At 37.0% G+C, this 14,716-nt stretch overlaps 1 protein-coding gene across 3 annotated transcripts in view; it reads right to left on the bottom strand.

Moving 5' to 3' along the window:
- The window catches only part of LOC149205655 (DNA-(apurinic or apyrimidinic site) endonuclease-like), a 350,957-nt gene that overhangs the window by 215,551 nt on the left and 120,690 nt on the right, over positions 1 to 14,716 (bottom strand). For all 3 annotated transcript variants that reach the window (XM_089393520.1, XM_089393522.1, XM_089393521.1), the window contains exon 3: positions 4,888 to 5,041. In XM_089393520.1, the coding sequence (XP_089249646.1) occupies positions 4,888 to 5,041 (154 nt within the window). The remainder of the gene's footprint in view (positions 1 to 4,887; positions 5,042 to 14,716) is intronic.

The raw sequence follows: 14,716 nt of genomic DNA, 5'->3' as shown, positions 1-14,716 counted from the left end.
ATATACCCTAGGAAGATACTTCTTCACCAATGGTAATGTCGTTAGGGACATACCTCTTCATTAACTAATTACTAGTTAATTAATCATTATTTATTAATATTATTGTTTTACATTATTTGTATTATTATTATTATTATTATTCATAACAGTATAGGGCACAAAGTGATCAAGCTAGAGCTCCTTCAAAAGAGAGGCTCAATAAAGGTAAAAAGCTTCAAAAAAAAATCGCTCTCTAAGAAAATCCTTACAAAAGAAGGCACAAGAGCTCAGGTTTTGAGGTTTTTCAATGGCCCAAGAGAAAAGGCTTCTTGAGTTATACTTCAACAACTTACAAGTACTAAGCTCATACACCCTTCAAAGAAGTCCCCAAGTTGAGGGAGAAGAAACTAGAGTTTTCCTTCTTGGAGCAACACCTAGGGCAAGATATTTTATGAAAGACAAGTCCTTAGTACATCCCTCGATTGATAAGTGGCATATGAATAATGATGTAATAGAAGGGGTCACAGGGGTCTCGAGGCCAAATGCCATTGGTACAAGGATAGCAATAATGAGGGATATCCACATATTGCATATATAGATGTAGGAGGGAGCAATCGTCGATACATCAATTTCCCTAACCTTTGTTTTTCCACCCCTCTTTACTTTTCCTTTTTCCTTTTCTTGATTTGTCTTTGTATTACTGCTTGGGGCTCTAAGAAATTAGAGCATGTTATGTATGACGTAAAGCAATTATTACCACCTTAAGGTGGAGCAGTTTTTCGCCCACCAAGGGCTGTGGTGTGCATGGGTTCCTTAATGATGTGGGGTACCCATGGGGCCCTAGCAACCATGGGTGATGGCCATGATAAGGGGTAAATCTCATGTTTGGCTTTTGCCCACGTGTTATTTAATGTCCCGGCTATCTTTTTCATTTTATAATATTATTTTCTTTTGTTTCTTGCTTATGGCCATGATATGCTTTCAACTCTTTTTTTAGTTGCATCAACCTGCACAGCGACATTTCCAGGCTCGACCCAGATATGTGGACAAGGGTAAGGGGTGTGCTAGTGCCTTGTGGACCTAGTGGTCATGTGGGTCCAAAGAAGGAAAATGATGAAATAGGGTTTGTAATGTGTGGAGGGGAGTGAAAGATGTGGAACGGGAAAACAAGACCACACTACCAAAATCGAGGTTTCCCAAGTAGTGCCCTTCCTAAAGCCATAAGCCAATAGGGGAGATCCCACAGAACTAGGATAAAAGATTAACCCTCCATTTAAGGTGAGGGAACAAAACCACAGTCAAAGCCCTTCCTTCTTCCAAGCCACCCAATAATCCATGCCCAAAGAAAAACAAGCTTAAGCACATGATTGCACAATGAAAAGCATACTTTTTGGGTCCGATTGCCCACCTTCTAACATATGCTCTCAACAAATGGGCGAGGAAACATATAATTGGTACAGGGAGCGGAGATAAAGAGGCACATCTCAAGGGTTGCTCACTGCTGGCTGAAAAAGATGACTAGGAAAGAAGCTCTCCTAGGGGTCCCCTCTTTTGGTGGGTAACACTAACATTGTGGAAGATAAATATGTATGTGGAGCATGTCTAGCAAGGGGGAGACACCTTTTAAGATTTGATAATAACAAAATCAAGGCATCCAAAAGAGAAGAGGACAAAGAAATGGAGGAAGACACTATAGAGTTCGAAGAATAAGATGGTAGTGAGTCTCCAAACAATGAAAGTCCATCTCCTAAAAGACCAAAATGATTTTATCAGACTCATCAAGCTGCAAAACAATATGAAATACAACAAGGAGAGAGAAAAACAAAATCACCACAATAGGTTGGTGAAAAATGTAGCTTGAGCAGGAACTTCTTGCACAGATTCAATGTGAACATGCAGAAAGTGGTTCGAGACATTTCAATGGTGATCACTTTGAAATAGTGTCACTAATTCTATTTTGTAATTCACTTAGAAGTTAGAATAAAGTGAAATATATTATGTTTTTCAATTGAGTCTATTAAAGTGAATTTAATGCATTCATGACTTAGTCTAGATTTAATCTCAACTGCACATCTCAAGATAAAATTAGCTTTGGAGATTAGGGTTTTAAAAAAGCATAAATAAAATGAGATAAAAAAAGCATAATGCAGTCAAATAATTGAGCATTTTGAGCAGCCAAAGGAGAGAAAATAGTGCACAAGAAGAAGAAGAATGAGGTGCAGCTTCTCAGCAAATTCAAAGGGCAGTTGTATAGCAAATCCGTACAGTTGTAGGAAATCTGTGCAACAGTCGTACAACTATTGTCTTTCCTTTCTGCATAGGTTGTACATGCCCTATGGGTCATACAACTTAGTTTGAGGTGAGCTTTTGTAATATTGCCTCTATTGTTTTAGCAGCTTGTGGAAGTTTCCTTGTAAGCTTTGAATAAGGAATGAAAAGCTTATTTTAAAGGAGAATTTACCTATACATGTGTAAAATTGATTTATGCTTCCGCTATTTACTTTTCCAGCTATTGCGTGATTGATGCTATGGTCTGAAATTAGTTTGTGAATTAAATTCAGTAATTTATTTGTTTAATTGAGATCATAAGGACAACAGTCAAAAAAGTACACCAGCCCATTTTATTAGGATGCAAGAAAGAAAAAACAAAAAACAAAAAACAAAAAAAAAAAAAAATATATATATATATATAATAACGATGCAATCGTAAGAAAAAAAGAGTTTAAAAAAAAATTAACTCTTTTTTCTTAGGATGCAATCAGATTGCATCCTAAGAAAAAAGAGTTAATTTTTTTTTAAACTCTTTTTTTCTTACGATTGCATCGTTATTATAAAAATAAAAAATAAATAAATAAATAAAAACTTTTTTTTTTCTTTCTTGCATCCTAATAAAATGGGGCTGGTGTACTTTTTTCCTAGGGATGGAAATTTCTACATAGGTAAATCTTGCATGAATGAGTGAAGTTGTGCACCATTATGATCCAGATTATTTTAATAAATCTGTTTGAAAACAGCATGGAGAGATGCAATGCAAGTAAAATATGATATTTTGATGAAAAACAATACTTGGAAGTTAGTTGAATTACCCCCAAGTAAGAAACATGTAGACCATAATTGGATACATCACACAAAGTTCAAATCAAATCATTCTATAAAAAAATGCCAGGCCAATTGCAAAAAGGATATGCACAAAAGGAAGGAATTGATTATAATTTATGAGGAAACGTTTGCTCCTCCTTAAAAATTAATCACAACCAAAACGTTGTTAGCTCTTGCAGCACAATTCAAATCAAAGGTAGGTACACCAAATGGATGTTAAAAGAGCAATCCTAAATGGGGAATTGCAAGTGTATATGGAGCAGCTCGAAAGAGATGCAATTGATGGTATAGAAAAGTTAGTACCCAGGTCAGTGAAGGCCTTGTTTGGATTAAAACAAGCCCCTCGAGCATGATATAAAAAGATTAATAAGTATCTTAAATCAAGAAATTTCAAAAGAAATGATTACGATAGTAACTTGTATACAAAAAAAAATGTGTGTAAAAAAATATAAATGAAAAAGTAGAGGAAATTATCATTATAGTTGTACATGTTGATGACTTAATAATTACAAGTAGTAGTCATGACTTGATTTTATGAAGGAAAAGATGGACATTAAATTATTCATTGCTATTATGCAATAGAGTATTTTAGTGAAGAGAGTGGAACTGCATTCATAGTTAATTTTTTCGATGTTTCAATCCACATGCTGGGATCATTATTAGGAGGTTCTTAAGCTCATCATTAATGATATCTCAAACCCTAAATAAATAGTTGACGAAAACCATTAAGATGGCCAACCAATGCAAATATTACCCTAGTTTGCTATTATTATTATTTGATATGATTAACTTGGGATTGTTACATTTTGTTTGGGCATTGAAGCTAAGCAACAACCAAACCGGATATCATCTCACAGACATGGTATGTTTTGAAATTGTTAGAAAAGTTCAAAATGAAATATTGTAATCCCAGCAAAACACCAATTAAAATTTAAAACTTTTGAAAGATGATAAATCTGAGGTACTTAATGAATTGCTTTATCATCAACTTGTAAGAGAATTGATATATCTTACCACAACTAGACCAAACATAACTTTTGCAATTACAATGTTATAAAGGTTTTGAAATTGTTCCAAGAGAACACAATGGAATGCAGCAAAAAGAGTATTTAAGTGCATCAAACATACCTCACAGTTTGGTAATGTACTGGAGAAGAATGATAATCATGTCGAAAGGTTTCTCATAAGCAGACTAGGTAGGTGATACAAATAAAAGGAAATCCCCAATAGTTTATGCATTTACCCTTGATAATGAACCTATTTCCTTCTCCTTGGCCTCATATATTACGCTTTTACTCTATAAATGGAATAATTTTGGTTACTCATTCTGTTCTTGTTAGTCAGAGCCATCCACAAATTTACAGTCATTGTCATACTCATCAATTTGTTCACTTTGAAGTTTGTACTGGCTCATAAAAGAGTGATTTAGCTACTGGGTTCCTGCGTTTCATGTAAATTACTCTAGAACTGTTGTTTCTACACACTACCTACTTTTGGATAATATCAGATGAAGATTGTGTGAGTGTCCATACTTGACCTTATATCTGGATGACAGATACATCTCAGAGATGACATTCTCAAGCAGACACTGAGAAAATATATGGTGTTTAACGTGAAAGAGTAATTCTTTGGACATGGTACCCACCCACAGAGAATACAAAATCTATATTTCACTTTCTTCCCCCACAGACTAGGTACATATAGAGGTATAATAAAATTACCCATGTCTGCAATTCGAACTGTACTAGTTATTAAATGATTGCATACAAAAATTAACAAATAAAATGACGACTTTCAGGCAGGAAGTACCTGATGATCCTGTCTGATCAAGTGAAAATGCCACTTTGAGTGGTCGAAATTGATGTTTTACAAAAAGGGCAGTTCCTGCATATTTACTATCGCCAAGAGACCACCATACGCGATAATTTGATAATGGTGGGCATGATATTGCACGCATCAGTGTCTGCTCCACATTATTTTGAAAAACAACAACAAAAATGTGAATATGCTTTCATCCAAAATGTTTGAACTTTGCTGTCATATGGAATTACAATACAATATGATTATTTTAAAAGGTAACATATCATTCAAGTTAATCAATAGTAGAGTACATTTGCCTACAAGGAATCATGGCTTTCTAGAATTATAGGTAGAGTCATGCTCAGGCATATACTTAACTAAAATCCCAAAGAAGAGCATTGTTCAACGATCAAATATCTGTGCAAAACTTTATCATTGATTGTATGCAGATATGCTATTCATATCCCTATGAAGCTGAACTGTTGACGGAAATTAAGCTGACTATGATATTGCAGAAGATAAACACAGACGTAGGAGCATAGCTGCCTCCTAGCGATTACAAATTTTACAACAAAAATGCATGAGTTGCAAGTTATTACAGATATCAATCACAGTAAATTGATTAAAAATTTTATTTTTTGGACCATTAGAACCACAATTACCAAAGATGGTATTATGAAAGAATGTCAAACAGTAACTTGCTTGGTACTAATTGGACAAGGTTTAATAAGAATAAACCCTGAAGAAAATAAATTGTCCATGATGAACTCCCAATCAGGGGTCAATTATGAATTGTGTTAGTGTACAATATTGACTTGAGTTTTGTTATCATGTCAATTTTTTTTAAATACTTTAAAAGGAAAAATTTACATTGAAAGGAAATATAAGGTGGAAAGGTATATACTAATGAGAATTATAGCTCAGACAGTAACTTCCACATAGATTCAGTGTGAAAATACTAGTTTTTAGAGATATTTTCGAAAAGTAATTCTGTTTTCGAAAAATAATTCTATTTTCAAAACGAAATTATATTTTGTAATTCACTTTAGTAAAAAAAAAGAGTCTTGTATTTAGCAGTTAAGTAAAAGAAAATGTAACTATTAAAATTGGCAATGAGGGCCAAACTCCATGTGGGTCATCTTATTAATGGAAGCTGATATTTTTCTTGGATCCCTCTCATCGAGAGGTGTAGGATTAATCTAAAGATCATCCGATTTTGATAAGTATTCATGGAGATATGAATTTATTTGTGTTATGGAACAATTCGTCAAGGTCGGCCAGCAACCAAATAAACCCCACTTGTGCTCAATGTTTTAGTATAAATAGAAGTGGCCTTCAAGTCATTTCAACACACTTGGGATCTCTTCCTCTCTACTTGTCTTTGGGTTTTAGTAGGAGGAGAGATCCTAAGGGATAACGCTGCCATAATCCAGAGAGCAGAAACCGAAACAGCCGGAACTGCCAGAATAGGGGAGAACGTTGACGCAAAGGGCAGAAGCTGGAACTGCCAGGAAAAGCCAAAACTGTCGGAATTGTCAGGAATAGCCGGAACTGCCGGAACTATTGGGAACTACCGGAACTGCCAAGAATAGCAGGAATTGTCGGAACTGTCGGAACTGCCGGGAACAGCCGGGAATAGCCGGAACTGCTAGAACTGCCGGGAATAGTAGGAACAGTCAGGAAAGCTGACGCAGAGGGCAGAAGCCGAAAGTGTCGGGAATAGCCGGAATTGTCGGAACTGCCGGAATTGTCGGAACTGCTAGGAACAGTCGGAACTACCGGAACTGCCGGGAACAGTGGGAACTGCCAAAACTGCCGAGAACTGCCAAAACAACAGCATGCAAGGGACAACTAACCAACATTGGGACAGTTGTATGGTACTTAGCAGCAAATACAGCAAGCATGCAATGTTACAGCTAGCATGCAACAACAAGCATCTAGCATGCAACAACAAGCATCTAGCATGCAAAAAGAAAGCAAGGGACAACAAGCAAGCAAGATGCAGCCAACGCATAGGTCAGTATGGCAACATGGTGCAACAATGGCACATAATGCAATACAGTGATGGGTACAGTCATGATTAATGAAGCATGATGAGATGCAGCATAGTGACGATGGGTGTAGCATGGTGCAGTGCAATGAGGTGCAGCATGATGACGAAATGCAGCACAACGATAGGTGAAAGAGTCACCTTGGAGAATCAGTTGAAGCAGCATGTCTTCAACTAATCTCATGTATCATCTTCTTAGAGATGATCTATGCTCTTCAAGTGTTGACTTCTGTTGTAAACGTACTATCTCTCTCTCTCTGTTGAACTATTGAAGAACATATAAGAAGAATTGATCAAGGGTTTCCCCACATTGGGGTTTGTCCCTGGCTAGCGCCACATCTTGTGTCCACTTGTCTTGGCTTGTCTTCTGCGATTTATGTTTATGTTCTATCTGCAGTTTACTTTAATGCTGATGTGATTGCTAATTTGGAAAAGACATTGAGCTAACTGTGGAAATTGAAATAAATTGCTCTAAGCATAGAACATACCTAAAATTAACAGTAACCCATGCATACATGACCTAGGCTAGAAGCAAACTCTAAAATAGATTAAGGCCTTGGTCTTAGCTAAAAATATAAATATAGGACAAGATAGAGACTTCACACACATAAACAATTGAGCAGGTTGAGAGACATGGAGAGAGAGAGAGAGAGCAGCCAAGAAAGGGGTGTTCTCATGTAGCAAGCAGACTGTATTTTCTCGGGGAGACTATACAAGTCATACAATACAGTAGCAGGTAGTACAGATCTGTACAGTCCTACAGAATCCGTACAGCAAAGTCATGCAGCAATCGTCCAGTTCGTTAACAGATCCATATTGTCATACAACATGAGCATACAGAAGTTTTCTATTGTTTTGTTGATTTTCCAGCACGCCATACTTCTCGGCAGATCATACAGCACAAGTTTAGAGTGATTTTTTGGTAACCGTGCAGCTACTTGGTTTTGGTAGCTTGTGGAGGTTTCCTTGCAAGTTTTTCAAATCAATGGAAAGATGATTTGAAGGAGTAAATACCTGTTTATGTGTGAAATTGATTTTATGCTTCCACTATCTAATCTCTAGCTATTGTGTGTTTTATGCTATTGTCTGAAATTCATTCCCAAACTAGTTAAATTCAGCAATTACTTGTTTAATTGAGATGATAAGGACTTTAGCCACGTCAGGCTTGGAATTTCCACATATACAACAGTATTTACATCCTTCTTCGTTAAGGCAACAAGCACAACACAGAAATAAAATATGAATAGGGCACCAATGTAACAGCGCATCTTGAATCATGCGCTCCATATGAATATTAGCAGGCATACGAGACATGCATATGATAGTTATATATACATGTATCACATGCCTTGCGCTAGTATACTGATTAAATGATCAAGAAAAATGTTTAAATGAAAGAAAAGGGGGTTAAACAGCTAAATTATTGAGAAAAGAGATATTACCTAAAATCCGACACTCAAAAGATACATATGAAGTACTTTGTACTTATAAGCTTGTTAAATAAAATTTACAATTCCAATCATTCTAATATAAATATTGATCATTATAGAGTTTAAAGTTATAAGTTAATTATTGTTAATATATATATGTATATAAACATATATTTATAAGTTAAAGTTTTTAAATTAATATAATAAACATTTGATATATATATATATATATATATATATATATATCTATTGACTTTGTTATTATAATTAAAATTTTATAAAAGATAAAATTATTAATGTTTAAAATATGTCAAACACAGTAGGATATATATTCATATCCTCACCTCCCTTTACATGTAAAATTTATATCTGCCAAATAAAATCTGATGAGGTCGGTGGAAGAGGGCGGTGACCGCCAAGGAAAGGTATTTATCCCAAGCATATAGAGACACCAGAAAAGGGGGGTTTTTGGTAAGAAAGACCGGAAGGAAAACGGGAGATCTGAATCAGAGTTGGAGATTCGATTTAGAGCTAGATATTGGATTCAAGACTTGAGATTTGAGTAATTATTCTTGAAGCTTTTGGGCACAACGGCCAAAATACTCCAATTGGGAAGTATTTTGGAGTTGGGTACCCAGGGTTGTGCTCATCTTGGCTGGGAGGATCTGGTCATTTGGTATCGGGAGCAATTGGGACTACATCAGCATGGAATTGACGTCAAACTCGGAAACCAGGTATGTATATGTGAATTAAATTGGTAAATTATGTAGAAATTAGTGGTTTAAATTGTGTTTGGTTCTTACAACCAAAGTCTAACATCTTGGCATCATTGATCAACATAAACCCTTTTACCAATAACTAAATGTATACATCTTTTGTCCACAAAAGGCAAAAGGCAAACAAAGAGCTAACCTCATTTTTGAAAACATATTTGCATCAAAGCTTCCAGGGATCAAATAAAGTAGAAACTCTCAAGCAATGCCAAATACCACTAAGTGAAGAACAAATCATACATCCAAAGTCACCTAACAACATTGCATGCTTGTCAAGACACCCCTGAAGAATAGTGGACAGATCAGTCTGAACATGCTCCATATAACACAAAATCCAGCACCCACAAATGATGTTAAGTCCCAAGCATCAAGGGGTTAAACTTGTGCAACTCATGAAAGCTATCCACTGTCACCACAATGGCTCCTTCTCTCACTTTTAGTTGGCTCTTCTCCAACTAAACAGGGGCTTCCCTAAGGATAGGATTGCTAAGGGTATAGAGTGGAGGCACAAGGTGATTAGTGAAGAATAAGCCTAAGCAATATGGATGTAGTTTACATGGAAAAATGAGCGATGTGAGAAAAAAGGTTGAGGAAAGAAACCCCAATACCAAGTGCCTAATCACACTTGAGCAAGTGGAGTCAAGGAAGTATAGCCTAAAGAGTGTGAGTGCATGAAAATGTAAGACAATAGGGCTGGTATGCATACCACAAATCATCCTTAGCTTGCTGATTTTTATAGCCTAAAATTATCTTGAAAGCCTAGAGGTGCCATACTCAAGAATTGTCATGTAAGTATGCCTATGTCCATCTAGCAAAAATTTGGTTTATTAGATGAAAGGTTAACACAACAACAACAACAGTAAGATGAGAAACATTCTCGCATTACTCTAACCAAATGATACAAAGTGCACCCCACAAGGTGCAAGAGAGATAAAATAATCCTCCTACAAGAATGCTCCCTAACAAAACTCCAAAAATAGCAAGAAATGTCTCCACAGATGTGCCCTTCAAGGATGTGCTCAAATATAGTAAGAAGACCAAGTAAATGCATGCAATTCACACGTCTCTCAATAAAATCCCTCCACAACCACCTCAAAAAATATAACATATTTGCCTATGTAAAGGCGCTCTCTCTGGGGGGATGGGACAAATAAATTTTGTTGAACTTATTTCTCTTCATCATTTATTATATTTTGCACTTGAGAAGGGATGTCGCCGATTACAGATCTTTGGTGACTCTAAACTAATCATAAACTAGTTTAATCATCAATCTGCATGTCACATTCACACACTCCGGCATATTTTGGATGAAACTATGATGCTGAAAACACATTTTGATTATATCTCTTGTCATCATATATATAGGGAACGCAATCAAATTTCTGACCAACTATCCAAAGAGGCCTCGCACCAGCCACGAGGGCTTTGGTTGATCGAGAACAGTCAGATCAAGACTACTTCAGCTACTATCATCAGCCATATGAGGATCAATAACAAAATGGGGCCAACAGGCCCTGATTTTATTATCTTATCTGTTGGAATTTCTATGTTTAACCCGTTCGAAATTCTTCCTGTACTATCTAATTTATTTCTCCCTACTTGTTCAATTACTTAACAAGTTATTTACCATGTAAATACTGAAAATAAATACAAGTACAGTATCAACACATACGGATCATCAACTGAAAGTAAACAAGCACACAAGTGACACCGTGGTTTTTGGACTAATGTCCCTAGGAAAACCCAATGCGGGAAAACCGGTGCAACTATTCAGAGGGTTTTATTATTATGCAGTTTCAGAATACAACCTAAGTGCCAGAAATGGCTCACCCAACAGAGAATGCCCTCGGCAGTGGTACCTCTCAGTCGGAGAAAGATATTTTGGCTAAAACACCAAATGAATGATCCCACAACAACAATGCAGCTTTTGTTGCTCTGAGTCACTCTGATAGGGACTGCATCACCCTATACGACTCTCCAGCGCTTAGTTTGTCCAACAAAATGCTCCCAGCGCTGCCTCTAGGCCCTGCGTCAGCCTCTCTAGCCAAGTGTCAGCCTCTCTAGGCTCTGCGTCAGCTTCTAGAGCCTCTACGTCAGCCCCTGGACCCTTTGTGTCTCACACGCTGGCCCTCTCTGGCTCTGCACAACTCCTGGATGCCTCTGTGTGGCCTCTAGTTGGCTTTGCATCCCTCTCCTGGCTCTGCGTTGATCCTCCTGGTATTAACTCTGCCTCTCTGCTATGTATTCACTGGCCCTTAGCTGCAACTCTGATCACTCACTCAATTTCCTCAGCAAACCATACCCCAGAAAATTGAGTTCTTGATCTCTCTCGATGTGTTCTCCAACTGACCCTCAAACCTCCACTTATACTTTTCTCGTTGGTACATCAATGGCCAAGATTAAATCTCTTAATCAACAGCTTAGATTAGATTTGGCTTAATCCATGACTTTTGGACCATTCTAACCCAGTTTTATATTAATACCCATTAATATTTTATTTTTCCTAAGTTAAGACTTAGGAAATCAATAAAAAATATTAACTATTTTAATATCTCCCAAACCGTTTAGATTCTGCCCAACCATTTCTGGGCCTTGGAGATCTCATCTTCTTTATCCTCTCCACCAATTTTCGTGGCTAGAGCACATCCGATGCTACCCCAAATCAACATTATCTGATTTTTTATGTATTTAATCTTTTTTGCTCTGTACATCTCATGTCTATATTTTACAAGAAAATATCATATGTAGTTATTTAACAGTCTCCCAACTTTGGGAGAGATATATTTTTTGGACGGAACATCACAGATAGTGGCTCTGACCACTCATACAACATATGCTTCTAGCATCTACAGTATGTAATTTTCAACTAAATCAATGAAAATTACGATTTTTCCTTGGGGGAAAAATCGCTCTCTCATGAAAGGTCAAAAGATGACTAGTGTAGCTAAAATATCCATGCCAAAAAGATGAGAAAGCACCTAAAAGAGGTGCACCTTAGAAAACTATGCCATGTAACTACAACCACCTAACAAATAATAAAATATATCCATGTGAAATGTGTTGAAGAATCTAGGGCAAATGAAGTTGATGAGATTCTTCTTATCATGATAACTATTTGTGAGGTTCTTTTTCTTATTAGTGTAATCTTCTCTCATTATTAGAATGTATCTTCTTAGTTCATCAAATAGTTACCAAAAGCAAAGAGATGAGAACACACGATGTTGGCTTTCTGCCACGGCCAAAACCTCTCACTCTTTGAGAGGAAAACCCGCACAAAATTCTTCTTATAGAGATTCCAATTGACAAATACCAAGACCATGACCCTTGACCTATCAAGCCACTCCAAGACCAAGGCACCAATACTCTTCTTTGTCGCTTCTAAGATCAGTTTCATTACTGCTGCTATACAGAGGTCAACTTTATGCATTACAAAGGTCATTACACTTGTATCATTGTTGTACCTTCATCTGCACTTCTTTACTGAGATTATTACTGCACCTTGAGATCACTATCGTGCCTTTTCTGAGATCAATGCCATTATAACAAGATCTATATTGAGATATGTATATATGGGCATTGCACTGAGATAGTGACCCTGTAGTTATGCCTTCCTCATGACTGTGTTTATATGATTATGTCGAGACATAGAGTATTCCTGTAGGCTCACCAAGATCTTTTTCCTTATCATTATACCGAGAGTGTATCTTCAAAACAAGTGTGTCGAGACAGTGTACACTATTGTGGGATCATCATAATCCTTCTTCATCACAATTAGGCCGAGAGAATATTACCAAGAGATCACCGAGACAGTGACTTGTGTTTTTGTCATGACTGCGTTCAGTATTTCAAGACTGTGACAATGAGGCCGAGACACAAAGATACACACCACTGTAATGTCTTGCATTGAGACATTGTAATCGTCACTGAAGTTACAGAGGAATCTAAAATTCTGTCTCCTGTACTGTGGATCTCTGCCTTGTACCCATACAAAGCTTTGTGCCTCTGTCATCCTCCACAGTTTCAGAGATATGCGAGAATCTTCCTTTCTATGGTGACCCTACACACCTATTTATAGTAGTTATGTCTCTACAAATAAGCCAACATGTTAGGGTGAACCGATGTGTCCCTATTCCTGAGCCAACTTGTTATTAAAATTCATTTTGAGGCCGACTAAATTGTTTTCTCCATCGTTTTGCAAGCAGACTTCTTCGTGCTTGTCTTGGAAGATTGTGCTGGTCTTGGAGGTTTGTTCTAGACTTGTACACATTTCATATATGCTCCAGAAGAGCTCTTTACACATGTCATTGACTCTGTGACTTTCCTAGACCTATGGAATGAGCAAGAAACTCATTCTTATAATTTACAAGAATAATATTTATTTTTCTTGACAAGTACAAAGATCAAAGTTACATTTGTAAATACCGACCTAGTTACACTTTCTTCAACACTCCCTCTTAACTAAGGAGGTATTTAAAATGGTACTTGGTCATTCTCAATCTGAAGAATTTCTCATAAGAAGAATCGGATTGGTAATCCCATCTGTATAGCATCATATCAATCAGCATTGTCATAGTGCAAGGCCTTGACTAATAGCTCCATCTCTCCACGAGACCATGAGCTACAATGTTCGCGAGACCAATGATTTATAGATACCTTCATCATTGTCTCTCAAGGTACATACCCACCCAGGTGTTCACTAAGTATGACCTTCTAGGACTATTTTTATCTTGGGTTCCTAGCCCTCAAAGAATATCGGTCCTCTTGCCTACTCTTGTCTTGGATGCCCTACACATCCTCAAAGAGTACCAAATGCCAGATGATGACCCAATCGTCCCATTCGTTCTTCCCAAGTGAAGACAAGAATGTTGTGTCTACCATGTATCTACATTTCCATTCATGGCCTTCATCTAGACTTACGACTATTAGTCCTAGTCTAGTGCATGACACATGAATTGGAAAAACACAATTGTCACTCCTTTGTAATCAGGGGTGATCTTAATTCAAACTCCCTCTTGATCAGGGACCTAGCAGAGCTCCCTCTTAGCGAGGGACTCTTCTATATATCAGCAACTTTTTCTTTGTGGGCCCTTTAGCTGCTTGATCAACTTCTCTCCTTCATGTCATAAAATTCAGTTGAGCTTCTTTCTTGTAGGGCATCATCCATCAATCACTTTCCTTCTTGGTTCGTCATGTCATTCCTTTCTTTATGGAAAGTCTAGAACCTTCGTCATATAGCTACTTCTTTCCCATCATGCTTCTTTCAAGAATTTCCATCCACCACATGAATGCCAGTTGTTCTTGTACTTACAACTCTTGTTCCAGTAGCCATGCATGCACTCATCCAGATAGTATTCAAGAAATCAAAACATAACATTAAATCAAATTGTACGTTACTAGATGGCTCTTCATCGTGACATCTTCCTGTAGGCATCAACATCCTGCATTCATGTTGACACATCTCCCAAAGATATCCATTGTCAAGGGTCTCCATCTTTTTCATACTTTCATCAGTCTTCATATCCTTCTGGGAGATTTCCTGGTCAAATCTTCTTGGTTTATTGGATGTTGATTGCCTTCATCATGGT

Source organism: Pinus tabuliformis, chromosome 1_2 (assembly GCF_031772625.1).
Source record: "Pinus tabuliformis cultivar Carrire ecotype Pingquan chromosome 1_2, CPIR1, whole genome shotgun sequence".
NCBI lineage: Eukaryota > Viridiplantae > Streptophyta > Pinopsida > Pinales > Pinaceae > Pinus > Pinus tabuliformis.
This window is presented reverse-complemented; position numbering and strand designations above follow the sequence as displayed.